Genomic DNA, 26,607 nt, shown 5'->3' on the forward strand with positions numbered 1-26,607 from the left:
TGTTTTTCTAAACTGTTTTTGAGACAGGGTCTTACTATTTAACTCTGGATGGCCTGGATCTCACTATATAGCTCAGGTTAGTCTGGAACTCACAGACATCCATCTGCCTCTGATGAGGTTAAAGGTGTGAGTCACCCAGAGGCAGGCAGATCTCTGTGAGTTCAAGGTGTGGTAGCACACACATTTAATCCCAGCACTTGGGAGACAGAGGCAGGCAGATCTCTGTGAGTTCAAGGACATCCTGGTCTACAGAGTGAGTTCCAGGTCAAAGATACACAGAAACCCTGTCTCAAAAATGCCAAAAAGTAAAAATACAAGAAACAGAGGTTAAAATAAAGCCACGTAAAGATGAAAAATACACAGAGAGTCTTGATACTATATATGATTATGTTGTCTTTGAATTGCTTGACAACTGAGGAAGGAGAAATAGCTGCTAAAAGACGTTTAAATATAAATGTTAACTGAATTAATAAAACATAAATATTATGTAAATGCCTTGACTTCAAAATTGAAGTCAAAAGATATGCTACTTTGGAGAAGAGGTTTTGCGTTTGTTTCCACAGAAAACAAGAGGCTGTAGATTCATTCTGAGTTAAGAAAAATCAGTTTTGATCAAGGAAGACCACCTGAGAAATTTCTGGTAGGAACAGATGGCCCGGATGTCTGAGTTCTACATCCAAAACAGATTCAAGACTGCTGCCTGAGATGATTAAGCCTCACAGGATACTACAGTCAGGACTTGATCATAATTCTAAATTTTCTTTAGGTCCCCATAAGACTATCAGCATCCCCAACCAGCAGGAAGTAGCCTGGAAAACTGTGCCCACATTCTGCAAAAATGGACTATGGATATTTTCCTTTGTTTAGAATGTTGGACACAAATTGTTATGGCTAATGGTGAGGAGAAAAGCTAAACAAAGGATATTAGAGTCAGAGTTGTTTTGTTTTTTTTTTTTTTTAAGAGGGGGAAATGGTGTGGTACAATGATCTATATTCTGTCAACTATATTTTACATAAATGTTGATTGGCCAGTAGCCAGGCAGGAAGTATAGGCGGGACAACCAGCCAGGAAGTAGAGGTGGGTCAATGAGAAAAGAGGATTTTGGGAAGAAGAAATTTTGGTCCGCAGTCATTGTGACCCATCCACAGAAGAAGGAAGAGGTGACTGCTTCACTGAATAAGGTACCGAGCCACGTGGCTAACACAGATAAGAATAATGGGCTAATATAAGTTATAAGAGTTAATAAGAAGCCTGAGCTAATGGGCCAATCAGCTCTTAACTAAAAAAAAAAAAGAAAGAAAAAAGAAAAAAAGGTATTAGGTATTTCTCAATACTACATTAAATCAGAGAGAGAAACGGGACAATATATGATTGAAAAAGAGAAGACATTTGTTTACATGTATTTTACAGCAGGGGCTATGCTCATATAAAAGAACTTTTCTTTTTAAAGATTTGTATATATAGGAGTGCGCTGTCTGCATGTACAGTTTTATGCCAGAAGAGGGGATGATTGTGAGCCACCATGTGGTTGATGGCAGTTGAACTCAGGACCTCTGAAACAGCGCTGCTCTTAACTGCTGAGCCCTATCTCCAGCTCCAGAAAAGACTTTTCTAAAGACAGAAAACTGTTTAACCTATTACAAGATTCTTTTATGTATTTAGTTATTTATTTTTAAAAATTTAACTTTATTTCTGTATGTATGTCTGTCTTGAGTATACAAGCACATGTTTATGCAGGTGACATGGAGGTCAGAAGAGGGCATCAGACTTCTTGGAGCTGGAGTTACAATTGTGATTGAAGGCAACCTAAAATGGGTGCTAGAAACCAAACTCAGGATTTCTGTAGAAACAGCAAGCTCTCTTGACCACCAAGCCATCTCTCCAACTCTGTTTTTAAGCATCTAAAATCAAAACTAAAATCTTAAACTTTAATTAAAACAACTATTAAAAGGGGGCTGGCAAGATGGCTCAGTGGATAAGAGCACTGGCTGCTCTTCCAGAGGTCCTCAGTTCATTTCCCATCATCCACATGGCGGCTTGCAGCTGTCTGTAACTTCAGTTCCAGAGAATCTGACATCGTTATACCAATGCACATAAAGTTAAATAAATTAAAAAAAAAAACTATTAAAAAGGTAAAATAACCAGGTGTAATAGTACATGCCCTTAGTTCCAGCACTCAGGAGGCAGAGGCAGAGGCAGGTATATATATCTCTGTGAGTTCATGGCCAGTCTGGTCTACACACAGTGAGTTCCAGGACAGGCAAGACTATGCAGAGAAACTCTCAAAAATACAACAAAAACAAAACAAAAATGAGAAAATAGCTAACCTGTGCATTTTAAGTAGAAATTTGTAAGAAAAGAAATGGAATTCTCTACTACCTGGTAAACATTTGCACATGGTTAGGATATGGCGAATCATGTCTGTAATTCCAGCATTCGTTAAATGGAGGCAGGAAGTTTGTCTCAGCTACACAGTCAATCCTATCTCAAAATTACAGAAATATAAATATAAAAGAAACCACAATGGTGTAGTTAGGGAAAATAAAATAACTGAAAAAGATAGTGATATGAATCAGAAATTATCTATTAGCTTAAAATTATCCATAATTAAAAGATGGCTAGCTTTAGAGGGTAGATACCGGAATACACACTATGTAAGCCAGAGAATCTAAAATTCTCAACATCCAGGGCTAAAATACACTGTAAATGCAAAAGCAGTATCCGTAACACATCCCCGCCCCCGGCAGGATTTCTCTGTGTATGCCTGGTTGCCCTAGATCTTACACTATAGACCATACTGGCCTTGAAATCATATCCAAATGCCTCTACCTCCAGAGTTCTGGGATTAAAGGGAAGTTTTTTGTTTTTTAAATCAAGCCAGAGATAGCTATTTTGTGTTTGTAGGGTGCGTGTATATGGGGTACACATGTGCCTGGGTGTATGTGTGGAAATTACAAGACAACTTTCAGAGTTGTTTCTCTCCTTTTACCCTGTTTTGGAAGCAGAGTCTTTCTCCTTGTTTTGTACTGCATATTCCAGGATAGCTTGCCTGAGAGCTTCTGGAAGATTTATCTCTATTTCCCATCTAACCACCAGGTGCTGGGATTACAAATGGAAGCCACTACACCAACATTTTGCATGGATTTTGGGCTTAGAATTTAGGACATCAGGTTTGAGCAGCAAGTATTTTTATTTACTGAACCATCTTTTTTTGTATGGTTTTGTTTCTTTTAAATAGGGTCATGTAGCCACGGTTGGCCTAGAATTTGCTATGTAACCAACCAAAACTGGCCTTAACTCCTAAATCTCCTGTTTCCTCTCCCCAAGTACTGGGATTACATGGGTACACCACCACACTTAGGCAGACAACTCCTCTTTCCTTCTTCCTTTCTTTTTTGAGTCAGGGTTTTTCTGTGTATCTCTAGCTGCTCTGGAACTAGCTCTGTAGACCAGGCTGGCCTCAAACTCATAGAGATCCGCCTGCCTCTGCCTCGAGTGCTGGGATTAAAGGCACACACCACCACCACCCAGCTGGACTCCTATTTCTTTTCTTTTTTTTAAATATTTATTTACTTATTATGTATACAATATTCTGTCTGCGTGTATGCCTGCAGGCCAGAAGAGGGCACCAGAGCTCATTACAGATGGTTGTGAGCCACCATGTGGTTGCTGCGAGTTGAACTTAGAACCTTTGGAAGAGCAGGCAGTGCTCTTAACCGCTGAGCCATCTCTCCAGCCCTGGACTCCTATTTCTAATGGCATAAAATAACATGTTATAGATGTTTGATATTCTAAGCAAGGTAATAATAAATGCTGACAAAACAATAACAATAAAATTTAAATTCTAAAAGTCTTACCTTGTGTTCACATTTCTGATCAACTGGCAGTTTCAACCACTCACTGTCATCTCCCATTGTGCTTCAACTTTTTCTTGGAGTTAAAAGTAGTTCCTAGACAGATAAAAGTAGATAGTAGATACTCATTAACTCTAATAACCAAGTAGTCTCGTGACAAAAAATGATTTTTCTTGGGTTATCATGGATGTATAAAGGAGTTAAAAAGTCCCTTCTTTGATCAGATGCCTACTACTTAATTCTATTAATAGAATTCTTTTCTTTTTCTTCTTTTTTTTCCTCCAAGACAGGTTGTCTGGCTGTCCTCAAATTCATAGATATCTACCTGCCTCTGCCTCCTGCTAGCTAGAATTAAAGGTGCTTGCAGGTGTGGGCCTGGCTAATAGAACATTTTCTTTTCCTGTTTTTTTTTTGGTTTGTTTTTTGTCTTTGTTTTCATTGTTTTGTTTTGAGACAGGATTTTTCTGTGTACCCCTGGCTGTCTTGGAATTGGATCTATAGAGGGGGCTGGCCTCAAACTCAGATATCCGTCTGCCTTACCTCCCAAGTGCTGGGATTAAAGGCGTGAAAAGTTGGCACTCTGTCTCTGTGAGTTCGAGACCAGCCTGGTCTACAAGAGCTAGTTCCAGAACAGGCTCCAAAGCTACTGAGAAACCCTGTCTCAGAAAAAAAAATAAATAAATAATAAAATAAAAAACAAAAAAAAAAATTAAAAATTAAAAACGAATTACAAAAAAAAAAATGATCTACTTGGCCCTTAAAAGAATATGGGAGGGGCTGGAGAGATGGCTCAGAGGTTAAGAGCACTGACTTCTCTTCCAGAGGACCTGAGTTCAATTCTCAGCAACCCACATGGTGGCTCACAAACATCTGTAATGAGATCTGGTGCCCTCTTCTGGCCTGCAGGCATACATGGAGGCTGAACACTTTGTACATAATAAATAAATAAATCTTTAAAAAAAAAAAAAGAATATGGGAGACCAAATATTACATTCCTATATCAACTTCTTTGGCATATTTCTATTGGTTACTAAAAAAAAGTTCAGACACATAAATATCTTTGAAAAGCTGTCTTTTTATAAAAGAAATCTCCATCCACAGAGGAAGCCTACATTAGCAGGGAAATTTGTTCACCTGTGGAGGTCCCCTTCTCTGCCCCGAAGCAGGATACTGGAGTTTCTCACAGGTAAGACTAGGCTCCATACTTGGGCCATGCGGAAATTGTCAACGATGCCATCTATTCTTCATAGGACAGTTCATCTGACTTTATTTGTGTAACCAAAGAAGCTTCTATTTACTATGGATTCCTCCTCTCTTTACTAAAAATGTCAAGTCTCTATTCCTTTCTACAACTTAGAATGCTATAAAAACTTCCATCATTTCCCCGGATGAATTTAAGAAATATATATTCATTAGTTCATTACTGTTCATTTCTCTACTATTGGTTTCATGCATTTATTCACCCAACCTTCAGAGAATATAAAGAATTTTTCTTTCTTTGGTTTTTTTGTTTTTTGTTTTTCAAGACAGTTTCTCTGAGTAGCCTGTCCTGGAATTCACTTTGTAGACCAGGTTGGCCTCAAACTTGGAAATTGGCCTGCCTATGCCTCCCCATTGCTGGGATTAAAGGTATACACCACTACCACTCAGCTCCTAAAATTTCTTATAGAAAATAACTTATATAAGCCAGGCATGGTGATACAAGCTTGTAATCCTTGCCCTCAAGAAGCTGAGGCATGAAACCTAGTCTTAAAATAATACAAAACAACAGAATAGAACAAAAGCTGGATATGGTGGCTCAACCCTATAATCCTACCACCCATGATGCTGAGGCAGGAGGATTATTGAAAGATCAAGGGCATCTTGGGTTAAAGAGTGAATTTGAAGCCAGACTGTACTACACCCCGAGACTTCTGGGAAAAGAGGGAGAGAAGGAGAGAGATCATTACAGACAACTCTCAATACTAGCTAGCATTCTACCTAGTCCTGTTAAATACAAATCTAACCCATGCTTATACAAACTAGTAAACGAGTAAATCCATGAATAATTCATTCCTTTGTAAATATTCTGTATATTTAAATCTTTTTTGCTGTTGTTTTTGAGACAGTCTCACTGGGTAGCCTTGGTTAACACAGAGCTTGCTACATAAACAGGTTGGCCTAGAACTCACAGTTGCCTTCCATCTCAAGTGCTGGGATATAAAGTGTGAGTCGCCATGCCTAGCTTAAACCATTTTTTAAAATATTTATTTTTATTTATGTGTATGTGTTGGGTGGGTGTGTGTTCCTGTGGAGATCCGAAGAATGTGTCAGATTAGAGCTGGATTTACAGGCAGTTGTAAACTCACTGACATGGGTACTGGGAACTGAAATCAGGTCCTCTGGAAGAGCAGTATTACTGAAACATCTTTCTGGCCTCATATTTAAGCAATTTTTAGTAAGGTTTATAGTCAATAATCTTTAAAACCTTTTTTTTTTTTTTTTTTTTTTTTTGGTTTTTCGAGACAGGGTTTCTCTGTGGCTTTGGAGCCTGTCCTGGAACTAGCTCTGTAGACCAGGCTGGTCTCGAACTCACAGAGATCCTCCTGCCTCTGCCTCCTGAGTGCTGGGATTAAAGGCGTGCACCACCATCGCCCGGCAATCTTTAAAACCTTTATCTTTCCATTAGGAAACACCTTTCTGATTGTGAAATCAAGTGCTGAAAGAAAAAAACCATTTACTATACAAAATACACAAAGAAACGTATTAAAATGAAAATTTGCTAACAGTAATTAAAATGAGCTTGTATATAAATCACATGAAAAAGATAAGGTTATTCCTCTTTTAAGCTTTGTTTTGGCCTAAGTTGCCCTTGAACTCACTATGTAGTTCAGGATAATCTTAAAATCCTGATCCTTCAGCCCCCCACCTCTCAAATGCTGACATTTTAGGTACATGCCACTATGCCCAGGTAAAACCTTTTTTGCAATTGCAAATATTTTCATGTTTTTGAGAAAATAACTCAACACCCACATTGTACTTCATTCTGTGAAAGTATCACAGTCAGCAATCTTACTGAGCGTCTAACTACTGAGCCACCTCTGCAGCCTCTCACAGCTGGAATAAAAAGAAACAAAATGTGGACAGTTTATAGCATAATGAACCTTGGCAACATTATGTTTAATCACAGGACTCTATATGGTTTAATTCCATTTCAATAAAATGTCCAAAACAGGGTTTTTTTGTTGTTGTTGTTGTCTGTTTGTTTTTAAAAATAAGATTACTTTCTTTGGAGATAACAGAAATTCCCAAAATATTTTCTTGTTTTCTTGGTATGGGGGAGAGAGTAAGGGTTGGTTGAACATATTAGGCAAGCACTCTACCACTGAGTTATGTCCCTTGGCCTCTTTTGGAAGTAATGAAAATGTTCTTAAATTGTGGTGATAGCTACACAAAAACTAAGCAAGTTTAGTAACAAAAGTCCTGAGAAGATAAACCATGATGTACTCAAGAAGTGCAGAACAGTACAAGAAAGATAGATCAACAAACAGCTCTCATACAAAAGTAAAATACACCATATGCGGAAAGAGTCATAAAGAAGGGGCAGACCATCAGTGACAACCTTATGGCATTTGGCACTGTCAGTGACAAATGGTAGATGAAATTTTTAAAAATGAGTATTAACAAGGAATGGTGGTAAACACCTGTGATTTCAACATTTGGGAAAAACTGCGGCAAAAAGAGGATTGTGAGTTTGAGGCCAGCATGGGCTACACAGTTAAGATTCTGTCTAAAGTGGGGGAGGAACAGGTGGAAAAAAATAATTTTATATTTAGCAAACATTAAAGGCAAAACCTTAGAGATAGGAAATTATTAATCACATATACAGAGACCCTAGGTATAAAATCAGAGAGATTAAGGTCAGAGCAAAGAATTAACGATTAGTAGCTAAAATCTCTTTAAAAGGCACTTACTAGAACAAATTAGAAAGCAGAGAAAGTAGAACGTTTCATTTGTGAGGTGGTTTGTTTTTAGCTTGAGACATGTATCTCAGTCTGGTTTTCAATTCCCAGCTTTTCTGTCTCACCTCCAAAGTGGTGAGATTACAGGCTGCAGCACCATGCATGACCAGGGTAGAGTTTTGATAGGAAATGATTACAATACTCCTCCAAGAGCCAGAGCTAAAGGTCTAATCAACAGGAATGGAAAGAGTAGGCAGGGATACTGAAGAGAGTTATATTACAGAGAAAGAATCAGCAAGTCTTTGCAGCTAAAGGAGGTGAGAGCTAAAGGGTAAAGTCTAATGCAGAGAGGGAGGCTTCAGGCTATCTAAGAGTAGGGGTGAAAATTGGCACCCCTGAGGGAAAACCGAGAGATCTGAGTTGTCTTTGGGGGAGTGGAAGAGAAGCTAGAAGATAGAGTCCGTTTTAGACCACAGGGTGATCTCCAAGGGGGACAGGTGGGAAGGCATTCAAATAGCTAAACTGTAACTCTGTGGTAAACAGAGGGCTCTGGATTTTAGATACAAAAATGACAAAGATGTTATTAAAGTAACAGTTTGTTTTAAAAGTAACAAAACTCTACTGAAAGACACATGACATGTGACTCCTATGGTCTGGGCCCTAGAAAAATACTGAGAAATTTCAAGTGGTTCAATGTACCTAGGAGATTCTACCACCACCTATAGTTGAGCCAAAGGCAAAGCGGTCAACGAAAGAATTTTGTTCCACCAAAGAATTATTCATTTTCTACAGATATATCTAATGTCTCCAAAGACCTCAAATATGACAGTTTGCTCTGTTGCTAGTAAAGGTTACACACAATTGCTTACCTTTAAACCTGAGGGTAAGAAAATTTTTAAGATTATACATAAAGGCAGAACTTAGAATAAATTTCATTTTAGTTTTCAGTTCATTTTTCAGTTTAGTGTGTACACACACAGACATATATATGATATATATATATCATAGATATATCAAAGATATATATCTGAGCATAAGCTCCAGCAATATAGTATTCTTCAACCACCTAAAAATAAGGCAGAGGGATTATGTGGTAAATAGTGTTGGAGCTGGGCTTAGAAGCAGCTCCTGCTTTACAGTACATACTCTTCCCCAGCTTCCCAGATGCTCACGTGTGGTATCCTTTTATTTTAAATTCCTGTTGTAATGACAGTCTACAATAACCACAGAGCTTGGTTTTGCATTTTACTTGGAAAGAATTGTTGGCAGTTCAACTCTTCTATGGCAAATTTCCAAGCTCTTGACCTATAAAGTCCTTTAACTATCACAATACAAGAGCTCTGAATTTGATTAGCATTCCTGGACTCTCTCTCAGGTTAAAAAAACGCCACTGCAGAATCACAGGATGAGTCTGAGAAGCCTGATGGAAGATTCTGGTCACCTAAAGCATAATCCCTAACCTTTATGCCTGTAGTTCCAGCTGTCTGGAAGGTTAAGACAAGACAAGACAACTTGATTCCAAAAGTTTGAGAGCCAGCCTGGGTATCATACCAATATCACCAATCTCAAAAACACAAACAAACAAACAAAACAATTATAAACCAGACCAGCAAGATGGCTCAGTGTATAAATGTACTTGTTGTCAAGCCTGATGACCTGAGTTCAATCCCCGGTATCCACATGATGTAAGGAAAGAGCCAACTCCTGCAAGCTGTCGTCTGGCATCCACATACAGGCTGTGTGATATGCACATATTCACAACCCCATACATGTAAATGCTCTAAAAATTAAAAAAATTAAACCTTTTAAATGATCACTGACATGCAATGATACTCATTTTTTAAAAAGACAGTAATTATAAAACGAAATAATAAATATATGTTTATAGATCTTTACTCAAACCACATCTATGAAGGGCACATGGACTAAAAAAAAGTAAAAACTGTATAACTGCCATAGAATATTTAAGATTATTACTTGTCCAATGTCCAAAAGAATCTCATCTATGTGGAAGTAACAAAAACATAACACTTTCCCTCTAACAAATACACACCTTCACTGCCTCCAGATGTCTCCAGTAATAAACATTAAATATCTTGCTTGTGTACTCTGCATTGAACTGCTTCTCTAGCAAGTTATCTCACTAAATTTCAGTCATAGTTGTTTTACTTATTCTGAGACAGGTAAAGAGCTGTACCATTTATATGATCCTATTCTATCAGCAGGAAAGAGGGTTAGCAAGACTATCCCTGGATGATTGCTGTCAATGTTTCCAAAATGGGTACTGGATCTCAACACAGGCCTCTGGGAGATGGAGAGCTGAAGCCGTTGAGAATTAGGTCGACTTTGAGAATTACTGCTCAACACTACCAAGGAGACTGAAAACCTAAAGCTTACTCATGCAGGAGGCTAGCCAGGTCTCTAAATTCCAAGCTAAGAACCCAAGGTCCAGAGCACTGGATTCAGTTCCACCCATTCTACCCCATCAGGTTAAACTCGGGTAAAAAATCATTCCTCTCTTCACTCCAAACAGGAACTAGGCTGGGGAAAGCCAGGTCATCAGCACGACTTAAACACAACACATCCAAACAAACACTCCAGGGCTGCTGGCACCACCCAGAGGTAGAGCTGATGCCCCAGCTTAGCACACTGCAGCCGGCATTGCTTTCCTTCCTTCCCGGACTTAGACTCTGAAAGGCCTGTTAAGTCCCCTGAGGTATGTACACCAGGACTTAGGGACCAGCACGGGATGCTTGCCCCCTTTCGGTAGTCTGACACTTACGCTACCCTAGCAGGGAGAGGTCGGGCCCTAAAATCCGTGCATGATCAGCAGGAATACCCGGTAGCCAGCGGGAGGCAGCCGCACCGGCAAGTCAGCTGCTGGGAACCGCCTCCTCCGGGGGGCAGGGACAAAAGCACCACTGTCAAGAGTTGCCCTGCCCCACCCTCAATGGCCCTCTGCACGCCCACAGAACGCTTAAAGGGACCGCAGCAACCTTCACCCAGAGTTCTGCAGTCCCAGGATGCTGCCTCCAGACCAAAGGTTTTCCAAAGCAGGACGTAAATGACCTTGGAAGTAGATCTCTGGTTTGGTAGTAATACAGGTAATGCCACAAAAAATAAGGAGGTGACTAGTTTCCAATACCATAATCCTAAGTCTTAAAAAAGTGCAGACAATAGTCAAACCATTAAAGCAAATAAATACCCAGATGCCATCATAAAAGCTGCTTTAAAAAAAAAATTAACCTCTCTTAGAATGAGCCATTCTTCAAACTGCAGCACAAAGACACAGAAAGAAATTCCAGAAGCTTTCAATGCCCCCTCTTGCTCTTTCACATTCTCCCGTAACAGCAAAGAGAAGGCTCCTAGGTATTCATATCAGCTAGGTTAGGACGGTTAATAGGAGGCAAAAAAGTAAAATAACCTTTCCCTTTTTGTGAATAAAAAATGGTCTTTCAGGGGCTGGAGAGATGGCTCAGTGGTTAAGAGCATCGCCTGCTCTTCCAAAGGTCCTGAGTTCAATTCCCAGCAACCACATGGTGGCTCACAACCATCTGTAATGGGGTCTAGTGCCCTCTTCTGGCTTGCAGGCATACACACAGACAGAATATTGTATACATAATAAATAAATAAATATTTTAAAAAAATAGTCTTTCAAAAATATGCCAAGAGGGGCTGGAGAGATGGCTCAGTGGTTAAGAGCATTGCCTGCTCTACCAAAGGTCATGAGTTCAATTCCCAGCAACCACATGATGGCTCACAACCATCTATAATGAGGTCTGGTGCCCTCTTCTGGCCTGCAGACATATACAGACAGACTATTGTATACATAATAAATAAATAAATATTTAAAAAAAAATATGCCAAGAGGGGCTGGAGAGATGGCTCAGCGGTTAAGAGCATTGCCTGCTCTTCCAAAGGTCTTGAGTTCAATTCCCAGCAACCACATGGTGGCTCACAACCATCTGTAATGAGGTCTGGTGCCCTCTTCTGGCCTTCAGGCATACACACAGAAAGAATATTGTATACATAATAAATAAATAAATAAATAAATAAATAAATAAATAAATATTTTTAAAAAATGCCAAGAATTTACTACAAATCTATGTAAGCAAAGGACTATTGCAAACAAATATAATTGGGATATACAAACATCTAATTTAAAAGGAAGCTCTTGATAAATTTGTAGGGAAACTGCATTAAAATCTCAGGGACTGAGCTGGAGTGAAGGCTCAGTAGGTAAGGGTATTTACTGAATAAGCCTAGCAACCTGAGTTCAACCTCTGGGTTCCCACATAGGAATGGAAGAAGAGAACTCTACGAAGTCCTATGACTTCCACACAATTCCATGGCACACTGACCTCACTCTCAATGCACACAATTAAACTAAAAAAAGAAAAAAATCCTCCATTGAATTATTTTAATTTTGCAGCACTAGGGACTGAACAAAGGGTCTTGTACATGTTAGGCAAGACCACGTTGGAACTCTGTCTCTTTCCTTCTTAAAAACTTACTTTATATTTTGAAACAATGTTTCACTAAACCGCTCAGGTGTCCTCTGAATTCTTTGTAGTCTAGGCAGTTTTTAGACTTGTGATCCTCCTGGTTCACAAAAGTTGGATTATATAACAGCAAAACGGGCCCAGTTCCACAATATAATTTAAAAAAAAAAAAACCCTACTAACGTAATCAAATTAGTATGAGAATCAATGTCTATTTATAAATTAACACCTCTAATGTGAATAGGGGTTCAAGTAGAATTTAGATTCAGAGGACAAGCATGAAGACTGAAGAGTAGACAGACTCAGGTTATTCTTAATCTAAAGGTCTATGAGAACTGAAGAGAAACTAGCAGTCAAGATGTTTCTACAGTACATTTACTGACATTCATGAATTAAGTAACCAAGACCCTCTTTCATTGTATACCCATAAAGTTAACATTGTACTGTTTGTAGATTAGTCTTTCTTTTTTTCTTTTTTCTTTTTGGTTTTTCGAGGCAGGGTTTCTTTGCGGCTTTAGATTAGTCTTTCTTATTAGATCCTTTTCTTTTTTAAAGATTTATTATGTATACAGTGTTTGTTCTTCCTGCATGTATGCCAGCAGGCCAGAAGAGGGCACCAAATCTTATAAATGGTTGTGAGCTACCATGTGGGTGCTGGGAGTTTAACCCAGGTCCTCTGGAAGAGCAGTCAGTGCTCTTAACCTCTGAACCATCTCTATGACCCCTCATCAGATTCTTTAAAAGATTCATTTTTAGTATTAATGTGTATGTGTGTATATCTGTGTGAGTTTATATACATAACATTTGTGACTGGTGCAGAAATGCCTCTCTGAGATAGGATCTTTTATTTAAAGTCAGGCTTACTGAAACATAATTCATATACAGTAAAATTTGTTCCATATAGCATACAGTTCTGAAAAACACAGAGAGCTACATATCCATTACCACAAACAAGAGCACCAACAGCCCCAAAACTTTTGTGATCTTTATAGTTAACACCTTTCCACACTCCAAGGAAACCACCAATCAGTTCCTATACTTTTGTCTTTCTAACACTGTTACATAAATAACATCATATAGTATATTGTCGTTTGAGTCTAGTTTCTTTGAGTCGTTATAATACAAATGAGATAAAGGGCTAGGGTTGTGGTTCAGTGGCAGAGCTCTTGTTCATCCTGTCTGACTCCCTGGGTTCTATACCCAGGAACAACAAAAAAATAACATGTAGATGCATAAAATGGCCATTTCTTCCTTTTCATTACTTGCCTGCAAGATATAAACATTATGTTTCTGTTTACCAATTCAAGCCACTTAGTTGTTAACACATTTTGAAAAGAAATTGCTAGCAGCTTTCTCATACAGGTTTTTGTATGCATGTTCAGTTTTATTTCTCTCAGATAATATCTACAAGTGGAACTGCTGTGTGGTGTGTTGTGTGTATTTATTCTTACATGTAAATACTTAATCATTTTCCAAAGTGGCTGTATGAACCATTTTGAATCAAATTTAAGAATTCAAGAGTAAGTGAATTACTAGTCCTAACTTTCTATCTGTATCTGGTTTTATACCTAAGAAATGAAGCCAGTTCTCTATGCAATTGTTAAGGAGTTGTAACACTCTTTTTAAAAAATCAACCAGTCAGGGCTGGAGAGATGGCTCAGAGGTTAAGAGCACTGGCTGCTCTTCCAGAGGTCCTGAGTTCAATTCCCAGCAACCACATGGTGGCTCACAACCATCTGTACTGAGATCTGGCGCCCTGCTCTGGCGTGCGGGCATACATCGAGGCAGAATGTTGTATACATAATAAATAAATCTTTAAAAAAAACAACCAGTCATCATTGATCATTTAGTATGAAACATAGATTTTTTTTTTCTTTTTGAGACAGAGTTTTTGTAGAACCCTGTTTATAAACCAGGCTGGTCTTTAACTCAGAGATCCACCTATCTCTGCCTCCCAAGTGCTGGGATTAAAGGCGTGTGCCACCATCACCTAGGCACAGAGGTCATTTTATAGGAGTTTCAAAAGCAAATATCAATGAAAACTACTCTTTTTTTTTTGTTTGTTTGTTTTTCAAGACAGGGTTTCTCTGTGGTTTTGGAGCCTGTCCTGGAACTAGCTCTTGTAGACCAAGCTGGTCTCGAACTCACAGAGATCCACCTGCCTCTGCCTCCCAAGTGCTGGGATTAAAGGTGTGCGCCACCACCGCCCGGCGAAAACTACTCTTTCAAACTGCATCTGTGAGCAGTCAGAATCAAGTTATTGTTTTCTGTACCAACAACCTATATAGATCAACAAAAGCATTGTTAGAACCAAAAATGTATCCTTTAAATGAGTTTTCTTTGCTTTAAAAAGAATTAATATTTTTAATTATGTCTAAGTATTTGTGTGTGTCTGTGCTGGGTATGTGAACATGCATGCAGGTGCCCAGGGAAGGACATGAGAAGATGCCAGAGTCCCTGAAGTTGGATTCATACAGGCAACCCTGAGCCACTTGATGTGGATGGCTGGAAGTAGCAATTTCCTCAAGATAGAAACATTCCATCTCCCAGGGAACTTCCTTAACATAAAAGATAAACAACTCAAAATAGCTTCAGGAAGTTCCTAAACCTGATCAGACTGACTAGGTCCCCCTCTCTCCAAGACTATATAAGGAGTTTGTTAAGTGTCACTCTCAGACAAGACAAGCTGCAAAGACTAGCCAAGCTGCCTTAAAGAGTTTAGATCGACAGTCATTGGCAACGATATCTCCAGTCATTTTACTCAAGGTTCCCAGCTTTCTAGAGTTGTCATCTGTGCTGAAGTGGGCTTTGATGATGCAGTGGTCTCTCAGTCATGTATGCTCCTGTAAGTAACCCCAATAAAACTCACTGGTCACCAAGCTGAACTTTGGTCTGTCTGTTGTGGACTCATTATTTGGGGTTACTAGGTATGTGTATGAGTCTCCTCAGGGAAAGTGTTGTCACAGAACATGAACTCTGGTCCTCAAGGAGCAAGAAGTGCGCTTAATCTCAGGACCAAATCACCAGCCTCCAAACTGACTTTTCAATATTCAAATGGGTTTTTCTATGGATTAAATACAATTTTAAAATAAAGTCATTATATAGCAAGTCACATTAAACATCTTTATTTTCAAAAGTATAATTCTCTAGAAGACAAAAAGGAACTATTAATAAAGTTTAAGAAACATAAATAATATGCCCCATGTTGCAAATACTAAAAGCTTCAAGAAAAAGGGGTCTGGAGAGCCAGTGAGATAGCTCAATGAGTCAAAGTGCTTGTTACCAAACCTGACAACCTAAGTTCAATCTCCAGTACCTACAAGGTAGAAGGAAAGGAAAGAACTAGTTCCTACAAGTTGTATTCTGACCTGCATACACAATAATAATTATATTAAAAACCTTTAAAAAAGAGCCGGGCGGTGGTGGCGCACACCTTTAATCCCAGCACTCAGGAGGCAGAGGCAGGCGGATCTCTGTGAGTTCGAGACCAGCCTGGTCTACAAGAGCTAGTTCCAGGACAGGCTCCAAAACCACAGAGAAACCTTGTCTCGAAAAACCAAAAAAAAAAAAAAAAAAAAAAAAAACCTTTAAAAAAGAAAGAATAGACAGGTGTAGGATTTTTGCACAGAGTTGGTAGGCATGTAAACTGCTATATACATATAAGAAAAACATTAAATATTAAGAATCCATTTCCAACAGAATTGAAAAGATAATACAAAATGACATATAAATGAAAAATAGTCTCAAAATTGAAAAGTACCTATCAACTTATAGATAAGGCAAACAAGTGTGGTATACCCATATAACAGTGTCATACAGTCATAAAAATGGAGTGGTGGCGCACACCTTTAATCCCAGCACTCTGGGAATCCAAGGTCAGCCTGGTCTACAGAGCTAGTCAGGACAGCCAGGGATACAGAGAAACCCTGTCTCAAAACAAACAAAAAAAAAAGGAATAGAGTAATGAAACATGCTATCACATGTATGAACCTCAAATATTATTCAAAGTGAAAGATGTCAGACACAAAAGGATATGAGTTGTGCAATTCCACTGTTATGAAGTGTTTTAAAGTGGTTTGTAGGGAATGAGGGGAATGGGAAGTGACTGCCAATAAGGTACAAAATTTTCTTCTGGTGGAGTGATAAACATTTTGGAATTAGACAGTGACAGTTAACATGTTTTGTGAATGTTAAAAGCCACAAAGTAAGTGTTATAGTATAGGAACTATACTTTAAGCAATTTCACTAACAGGAAACAGTTTTTTAAAAGTCATGGCATACTTACTGAAAAGATATTCTACAGCCAGAAAATAATGATTAGCAGTTACATGGATGAACCTAACAATCCCCAGCGGGGGGCATGAGTACTTAATCTGTATGGTACAACGGTACAAGCCCAAACAATCAAGAGGTACATTCATCTGTAGCTAAAGACTAAGGAAAGGCTATGCTGGAAGCTCAGCATAGAAGAGGCAGGGAAGGTACTAGAAAAATGGCTCAGCAGTTAAAAAGCACTTTTTCTTGAACAGGACTCAGGTCCACTTCCCAGCACCAACATGGCAGCTCATCACCTTCTGTAGCTTCAGTTTTAGAGGAGCTGACACTCTCTTTTGTCCTTCAGGGTATCATATACTGCATGGTACAGCAACATACATTCAGGCAAATCACCCATACAAATAAATAATCAAATAAATAATAATTTTGTTTGTTTTCAAACAGGGTCTCTACATAGCTCTGGCTACTCTGAGACTCACTATGTAGACCATGTTTGCCTCAAGCTCACAGAGATCTGCCTCTGTCTGCTCTCCCTTCCAAGAGCTGGAATTAAACTCATGCAACTATGCCCATAAACAAACATACAAAAACCAAAAAGACAACACTTCTTTTTTTTTAAAAAAAAAAAAGAAAGAAAAGAAAAAGAAAAAAAGAACAAAGAACATTGGATGCTCTTCCAGAGGCCCAGATTTGATTCCTAATGCCTGTAACTCCAGTTCCTAAAATCTTCTGGCCTCTTCAGGGACTGAATGCATGTGGTACATATACATACACACAGACACTTATATACACAAAAGAAAAATTACAAAGAAGAGGCAGGAAATATAATCAGGAACTTAAGAAAGGAGTTCTGCCTGTCCATTGGTAATGATTCAGTTTTTTGGTTGAGGATAAAAAATAGGAGATTTTAAAAAAAAAGGTAACATAGTTATTTTTAATATATAAAAGACACCGTGGAGATTTAGAATAGGAGAGGGACTTTGTTTCCAACTAAAAGGTTCTTATAATGCAAAAACATACTCTGCAGTGTTTAAGCACAAGTGTAAAGCAAACTTTTTTTTAACCTGAAAGGCATAATGGGAGAGGGAGGAAGTGAGGGAGGGGAGGGGGAGAGAGGAGGGAGGGTGAAAATATTCTACAACTTCTTCCCTGACATTAATTATCTATAACACTTCAGAGAGGTCACCTAATCTTTGGGACTTTAGTATTCTCATGTATAAAACTATGAGTTTATATTGAAAAGCCTCCCACCTACAAAATATGAAATGGTACTTATTTGATAACAGTTATTTACATCCATAAACAAGGTGTTTTCAATGTCAAGTTTCTCAGTAAAAAAGTAACTGTAGCACTGGCAAATCACAACCCACTTTCTACTCCTTGATTAAATTATTAGGAAGGAATGGTGGTTTGCTTTATTTTAGTTTTTTTTTTTTTTTTTTTTTTTTTTTGGTTTTTCGAGACAGGGTTTCTCTGTGTACCTTTGGAGCCTGTCCTGGAACTAGCTCTTGTAGACCAGGCTGGTCTCGAACTCACAGAGATCCGCCTGCCTCTGCCTCCCAAGTGCTGGGATTAAAGGCGTGCGCCACCACCGCCCGGCTGCTTTATTTTAGTTTTATAGAAATAGTAACAATCCAAAAAACTTGCTGGAACTCCAGTCCCAGGGGGATCTGATTCTAGTGGCTTCTTTGAGCTTCTGCTTCTACCCCGCCACACAATTAAAATAAGAAAAGTTAATGCAGCCCTGTGGCGGTGGCACATAACTTTAACCTCAGCACTCTGGGAGGGATGAACACATTTTGAAGAAACTACATGATAATCAACAGCTATTACTCTAATCCCTGAAGATATAACCCTAACTAGGAACGTTTCAAACAGTTTCTACCAGATTTCATTGCTATTAAAGCCTTGGTAAACTTTATAGTAAGAGTCCTAGTAACTAAGGCCAGTCTGTACTACCTAGGGTACTCTTACCTACAAGCTGCTGCCTCCTGCTGCTGTCCAATGCCTAGAGATATAAAAACTGTCAGAACCAGAGTTTCTCCTTGCTTACCCACGCTGTCTATCCAGGTAGAGTCAAAGAACTTGTTAATTGACTGGTAACAAAACTGTCAGAACCAAAGAGTTTCTCCTTGCTTACCCACGCTGTCTATCCAGGTAGAGTCAAAGAACTTGTTAATTGACTGGTAACAATGCCACATGGCTATCACACACCCAATATGATGGTATTCTTCAAAAAATACACACAACTCTAATCTAATCATAAGAAAAATATCAAACAACGCCTTTAATCCCAGCACTTGGGAGGCAGAGGCAGGCGGATCTCTGTGAGTTCGAGACTTACAAGAGCTAGTTCCAGGACAGGCTCCAAAACCACAGAGAAACCCTGTCTCGAAAAACCAAAAAAAAAAAAAAAAAAAGAAGAAGAAAGAAAGAAAAATATCAAACATAGAAGTACCACTCTACAAAGCAACTTAAAAAATTTTTTTCTTAAAATCACCAAGGTCCTGAAGACAAGGGAAGACTGAGAAACTGCCAGAGAAGGCAAGGAGAGGACTACTAAATGTTATGTGTTGCCCTGGACGAGATCCTGAAACACAACTGGGGTATAAATAGAAAATCTGTTGAAATCCAAATGAAATTCAGTGGGGTTTTGTTTGTTTTTTGTTTTCCAAGACAGAGTTACTTTATGTAGCTGAACTCAGAGATTCATCTGTCGCCTCTACCTCTCAAGTGCTAGAATTAAAGATGGGTACCAACACTGCCCAGCTGAAATTCAGAGACAGCTCAGTAGGTGAAGGCATCTGACACCACACCTGATAACCCAAATCCAATCACAGTTACTGTCCTCTGACTTCCATTCACACATTATATGTGTGTGTACCCAAACACATTAATAAACTAGTGGTTCTCAACCTTCCTAGTGCTTCAACCCTTTACAGTTCCTCATGCTGTGTTGACTCCAACCATAAAATTAATTTGCTGCTACTCCATAACTGTAATTTTCTACTGTTATGAATCGTAATATAAATATCTGAAATGCAGGATATCTGATATGCAACCATGAAAGGGTCAATGAGGTCATGACCCACAGGTTGAGAACTGCTGACATAAACTAACCCATCCCCATGAAATAAAAGTAATAAAACAGCAGAGCATGGTGACACATGAGAGAGGCAGAGACAAGCAGATCTGTGAGTCTGAGTAAGCTTAGCCTTGTCTACATAGTAAGTTCCACAATAGCCGGAGCTTGTAGAGAGACCTTGTCTCAAAAAACAAAAACAAAACTAATAAAATATATTATTGGTTTCTTACCTTTACAAATGTACCATGTAAGATGTCAACAAGAAGGTTGGTAAGAGGAATTTAATTCTACTTAAGCAATTTTTGCTTAAATCTAAAATGAGAAATTAATTTTTAAAACTTTCTTTTTAATGTAGCTATCACTCTCAAAACATCAATGTCAAGAAAAACAAAACATTTTTAAAGTTAGGAGGACAACATTACTCCTAAAATGGTAAATGAATGAATGAATGAATGAATGAATGAAACAGTTAAAACTAAGTGCAGGCAAGAATGTGGAGCAATGAGAAACTGCAAAGCAGTAGTCACTGTGGAAGACAGTCTGGTGCCCTCTTCTGGCCTGCAGGCATACGTGCAGACAAAACACTCATAAAATTAAAAAAAATAAAATCTTTAAAAAAATATGATGAACCTCAATCTTTTTTTTTTTCCCCCAAGACAGGGTTTCTCTGTAGCTTTGGAGCCTGTCCTGGAACTAGCTCTTGTAGACCAGGTTGGCCTCGAACTCACAGAGATCCGCCTGCCTCTGCCTCCCAAGTGCTGGGATTAAAGGCGTGCGCCACCACTGCCAGGCTATGATGAACCTCAATCTTATAATGAAGTTAAAGAAGCCAGTCTGAACACAGTACTTAAGGCATAATGATTCTATTACATATGACATTCTGGAAGAGGAAAACTACAAAGATAGTAAAACGGCTGCCAGAGCATGAGAAAAGAACAAATGAGCGAAATGCTAAGTAAAACTATTCTTTACTATTTTCCTTTTAATTTTTTTTTTTAAAATCCTGAAGCAAGTGTCTATGTACCAACAGCACAAGAGAACACAGGTCCATTCAGACAGCCGTCCGGGATCATACCAGTACTTCTGTTCTCACAGGGGTAAAGGCCTTTATGACGAGAGCCTAGGCACGTCTACACATAGATCTAAGAGTCTTCTAGTCTTCTCTATGGAAGACTTCTGAGCTAATCTGTTGAGATACTGTTCATATCCAAAGATACAGAACAGAAACACAGTTACACACTGTCTTTGTCTAACTTCATCAACACAAAAGATATGTCAGTTTAGACTACTTTTGTTCAAGACTTTTTTTTACACCATTTACTTGTTTTTTTGGTGTAGCTTTAAAGAAAAAAGAAAACCAGCACACCAAATGCCATTTATTTAGTGTATGTGTGTATACAAGTGTAACACAATAGCACACATGTGGAGATCACATGTGAGAGCTGGTTCCCCTTCCCCCATGTGGGTCCTAAGGCTAGGATTCAGGTCCTAAGTCTTGGTGGCAAGCACCTTAACCCACTGGGCCATCTCACCACCCTGGTTTTGCTATTCTTAGACAAGAGGCATATAGCCCAGACTGTCTTCAAACCTGCTAAACAGCCAAGAATAACCTTGAGCTCCTGCTCCTCCTGCCTCTACTACCTAAGCACTGGCAGGTGTGCCCCACTATGCCTATCTGACCTACTTTGTCCCAGCACTGTAAGAGATACTAATATATTTCAGTTCTGTGAGGCACAAACAAAAGCCAATCTAACAAATAACAATAAGTGAAACAAAGGAAAATGAGGTAGAAGGAACCAAGACAGCTATTCTACTTGGGAACTTAGAAAAATGCTTCTTTAAGGAGTTGACATGATGAGCTGAGATGTGGATCAATAAAGGCAGAGTTGGGTGAGAGGTTCTAGGCAGAGAACAGGAAAAGTGAAGGCCAAAAGGGAGCAACTTACGCATTCAAAGTGTATTAGGTAGGCAGGATAAGAATAACCAGAGTAAGCCGGGCGGTGGTGGCGCACGCCTTTAATCCCAGCACTCGGGAGGCAGAGGCAGGTGGATCTCTGTGAGTTCGAGACCAGCCTGGTCTACAAGAGCTAGTTCCAGGACAGGCTCCAAAACCACAGAGAAACCCTGTCTCGAAAAACCCTAAAAAAAAAAAAAAAGAATAACCAGAGTAAGCCGGGCGTGGTGGCGCACGCCTTTAATCCCAGTACTTGGGAGGCAGGCAGAGGCAGGCGGATCTCTGTGAGTTCGAGACCAGCCTGGTCTACAAGAGCTAGTTCCAGGACAGGCTCCAAAGGTACACAGAGAAACCCTGTCTCGAAAAACCAAAAAAAAAAAAAAAAAAGAATAACCAGAGCCAGAGTAGGGCTCGAGAAATAGTGAGCACTTGCTGTTCTTGCATAGGATCTACCTACATGGTGGCTCAAAATCACCTGAAAAGTTCAGTTCCACGGGACCCAACACCATCATCTGACCACACAGGTGGTACACATATATACATGCAGTCAACACACACACATAAAATAAATCTAAAAATTAAAAAAAGAACAACCTAAGTAACATCTTTGCGCTCAAGATGTAAAAATATGAGAATCATTTAAAACTTCAAACCTCACTAACACTAACCACCAAAACCCAATCACAATCAGATTAACATCTCTATGTCTCTATGTCTCAATGTTAAAGCTGGTATGGAGGAGCAGGTCTGTCTGAAGGTGGCAACGGGAGAAGGTTTACCACACATTCAAGGCTATCCTAATCCACACTGTGGGATTCAGACCACCCAGGGCTTCATAACAAGATTCTATCTCAAAACAATACACATCTCACCCTTGTTCTACCACACAGACACCTACAAGGTAAACATTGTATTTTTAACTGACTCTCTAAAATATTACCAGTCCTCTCATCCATATTTATATCTCTGGTAGATATGAAGAGGGCTCTACTTTACTTTAAATCCGCTATTGAATTTTTTTAAGGCATTACTTTATACGGAATGACCGTAAGACCATAGACCCTGGCTACTAAGTTGGGTTTAAACTCAGGTTCCATACGTCACATGGACTCCTAGAAGTTGCATAATCTTTCTCAGTTCCTCATGGGTAAAATTCTGACAGAGTTAAAAAAGATAAAATGTGACACAGAGAATTCACTTTGTTCAAGACCTAGGGCTGAGCCAGAGGGATTATGGAAACTATAATTTGTTATAGTAAATTGTTTGAAAGATAAATCTGTTAAACTCCCTTAGGTGCTATTTTTCCTGGGTCACAAATGTGTTCCTCGAATCTAGAATAGAACATCTAACAGTCATTAGTCTCAATAGAGAACAAGACAGCCTGGCTGGACTAGAATATAAAGCTTTCACTTGCTCTTGTTGGGTTCCGCTGCTCTTTTCTGAGACAGACTCTCACTATGTAGCCCAGGCTGCTCTCATCCTCGGCTATTCTCTCGCTTCAGCCTCCCACATATTGGAACCAGAGGCATGAACCACCATGCCTGGCAACTTTTCATAGTCATCAAGATTTTCACCAAGAGCTGGAGAAACAGCTCAGAGTCAAGTGCACTTGTTGCTCTTGCAGAGGACCCAGGTTTGGTTCCTGGCACCCACATATCTGCTCACAGGCATCTGTAACTCCAATTCCAGGGGATCTAATGCCTTCTTCTGAAGTCTATGGGGTAGGTACATACATACATATAGAGAGAACACTCATAAATATAAATAAACCTTAAAAAAGATTTTAATACTATTCAAAGGTACTGTTAAATAATTTTTCATGTAATTTATTTTCATTTTGTGTGCATTGGTCTTTTGCCTGTATGTATGTCTGTGTGAGGTGCTGGATCCTGGAGTTACAGTTGTGAGCTACCATGTGGTTGCTGACAATTGAACCCAGGTCCCCTGGAAGAGCAGTCAGTGCTCTTAATCGCTGAGCCATCTCTCCAGCCCAAGTTAATTATTTTTAATTGCTTTCTCCAAACCCAAGTGGTCATAAAATTAAGGTATTCATCTATCACTAAAACTGAATTACCACACATCATTCTTCATAATTCAAAGTTGATGATTCAAACTTTAAAAGTAACAGGGAGGAAAGTATATGGCACATTGCTTAATACCTCTTAAGTGAACAGTATGTAAAACTTGTGCAAAATTTGGAGACCAGAGAGGCAGTGTAAAGGGTGTTTTGGCCAAGCCGGACAAATGTTGTTTGACTGGAACCTACAAGATGGAGAGAAAGAATTAGCTCCAGCAAGTTGTCTGACATCTGGCACGCACACCTCCCCATCCCCTACACAAAATAAATGTAAAAGATCTTTAAAAACATTTTATGTGTATAGGTGTTTCATCTGTGTACCGCATGTATGCAGTGCTCATGGACACCAGGAGAGGGCGTCCGACTCCCTGGAACTGGAGGTATAGATGACTGAGCTATCACGGGGGTGCTGAGACTAGACCCAGGTTCTCTGGAAGAGCAATCACTGCCACTAAGTACTGAGCCATCTCTCCAGACCCGTGTATAGAAATATAGTAATAAGTAAAAAAATTTTAAAAATAAACAAAATCGTTGGGTACATTTTTTTCTTTACAGGTTTGACTTAATGTCAACTAAACTGATTTTGATTTTCTTTATAGCAAGCCTTACAGTTTGTCCAGTTCCTTTAGAAAAGTCTCAAATGACTGTTCGCTTGATTTATATTTATATTTAGTCTTTAGGTCACAGAAGGACTTTTCAGGGTGATAAAAATGGAGAAAAAAGAAATTTCACCTTTCTAAAAATGAGTTTTCAGTTCTATAAGTATGTATAATGTAAGACAAGCATCCTATCTGGGCCAAGATTTAATGCCTTGGTTCCTAGGAGAATTAGAGTCGTGCATAAATTTGGGGCAAGTTCTGCAAAACCTCCATTGATGCTGAATCACAAACTCATTGTTAAGATTCACCAACACGAATATGTTCTCTAACACAGCAGCCACTCTGGCAACATCGCTCTCATTTCCTACGCTAGAAACAAAGTGGGATGCATTCGATCTTGCCTGGCAATTACCACGACTTCGGGCTCAACAACAACGATTTGCTAAGATGTAAAAAGTGGGCATCTCATTCACCTGGCCTGAAGTGGCGCGGCCTGGCTAACCCACACTGCTGGCTATTGTACTGGTCCCCGAAAACCTCACAGCTGCAAAACACCTCAACTCTGCGGACTTTGAGGGAGAAAACCAAGGGCGGGGCGGCGAATGATCAGAATCGTTAAAAACTCATCGCAGGTAGGGGACGCGGATACAGACAGGCCGGGGCACCAGGCTCCGGCGCGGCTCGGAGGCGACCAGGCCCTTCACACCCGCCGCAGCCCTCCCGGGCCCGGTTCATTCATTTGACAATTCCGCGAGGCGCTCTCCACCGCGGGCCTGCTCGCAGGGCCCCCGCCCCAGCCTCGGACGCCCCAGCCTCCAGGCGCGGCCCGGCGCCGCCCGCCAGCCTCGGACGCCGCCAGTAGGGCCCCGCCGCGCGCTCTGCTCACCTGAACCCCAGCCGGGTCTCCAACCCCAGCGGGCGCCCACGCCCCCCGCCCTGCCGGCCGCGGGCTCCCCGGCCTCCGCCCCGCTTCGCCGCCTGACCTGCCGGCTTCGCGAGACCGCGGCGGCGCGCGTCCGCCCAGGGCCCCGCCCGCGGCCCTGGCTGCCCAGCGCGCGCCGCCGGGTGCCCGGGGTCCAGGCTGGTAGGTGCGGCCCCCGGCCCACTCACCTCCGCCGGGCCGCGACCGAGGGGCCTGCTCTAAGCCGTTTAAAACCGCTTGGGCCGCCGCACACCCCGCAGTGTCCTCGTTGTTTATTGGGCCTCGGAAGACCGCCTCTCGCCCTTTAATTGGTCCGTTTGAAAGGACTGTGGGTACGCGCCGCCTGCGGCCTTAAAGGGGCAGCGCGCAGCTGCGTTTCCTTGAGCTACGCGTCAGCAGAGCAGCCAATGGCTACCAACGACTTCAGAACGAAGAGCGCAAGGTGTGTGGAAATCTATGCATTCCGAGCCATCATCATGCTGCCTTTACCTAACTACGGATGTTTAAACTACTGTCAACATCTCTGCCTTATTTTTTTTGTTTTGAGAACTTGCACTCGCAAATATTGATTGTGCAGTTCTGTGTTGAGAGGTAACTGGGCTGTAGTGGGAAGAACCTTGAAAGAGGCAGGATGCTAAATTATAGTCTTGGATTTCTTTTGAACAAATCACTGGTCTCAATTAATCTGGGCTTCAGTTTCCTCCTATAGAAAATGCAATAATTGCCGGGTGGTGGTGGCGCATGCCTTTAATCCCAGCACTTGGGAGGCAGAGGCAGGCGGATCTCTGTGAGTTCGAGACCAGCCTGGTCTACAAGAGCTAGTTCCAGGACAGGCTCCAAAACCACAGAGAAACCCTGTCTCGAAAAACCAAAAAAAAAAAAAAAAAAAAAAAAAAAAAAAAAAAAAAAATGCAATAATTATGTTTTTCTTAAAAATTTAACGTGAGAAATGGCCTTTATGAACTGCAATACTTTCTGCAAACGCTTATTTTTACGAAAACGATAGGCTTTCATTTTATGAAACATGATCGTCAAAATTCGATTTTAATTTTTTGGAAGGGTAGTGTGGTGTGTGGAAGTCCGAGGACAACTTGCTAGGAGTTGGTCCTCTCCTTCCACTGATAGTTTTTGGAGCTCAAATTCAGTTCTCTAGACTTGACAGCAAATCCCTCTACCCACTGAACCATCTTCACTATTTTATTTTTTGAGACTCCAGGGTCGTCTGGACCTGGCACTATAGACCAGGCTGCCTTAAATGTGTGACATCACCCTGCCTCCACCTTCCAAGGACTGGGATTTACAGACGTGTGCAACTCCATACCCTACTAAAATTCTTTCTTGAATCAATCTCCAATGTTCTATGAATATTGTTATAATGTAATAATGATGTTTTCCTT

At 40.2% G+C, this 26,607-nt stretch overlaps 1 protein-coding gene across 3 annotated transcripts in view; it reads right to left on the bottom strand.

The window, feature by feature from the left end:
- The window catches only part of Ckap5 (cytoskeleton associated protein 5), a 95,263-nt gene extending 69,786 nt beyond the window's left edge, over positions 1 to 25,477 (bottom strand). Inside the window, exons 1-3 of one of the 3 annotated variants that reach the window (XM_057780845.1) lie at positions 25,399 to 25,455; positions 23,772 to 23,874; positions 3,859 to 3,951 (exon numbers count right to left, since the gene is read on the bottom strand). In XM_057780845.1, the coding sequence (XP_057636828.1) occupies positions 3,859 to 3,915 (57 nt within the window). In that variant the 5' untranslated portion in view covers positions 3,916 to 3,951; positions 23,772 to 23,874; positions 25,399 to 25,455. Of the gene's footprint in view, positions 1 to 3,858; positions 3,952 to 23,771; positions 23,875 to 25,174; positions 25,247 to 25,398 lie in introns of those variants that run through there. The other 2 variants (XM_057780844.1, XM_057780846.1) reach the window with 2 other exon arrangements.
- Positions 25,478 to 26,607: the final 1,130 nt, after the last annotated feature.

This window comes from Chionomys nivalis, chromosome 9 (assembly GCF_950005125.1).
Source record: "Chionomys nivalis chromosome 9, mChiNiv1.1, whole genome shotgun sequence".
NCBI classification, from domain to species: Eukaryota; Metazoa; Chordata; class Mammalia; order Rodentia; family Cricetidae; genus Chionomys; species Chionomys nivalis.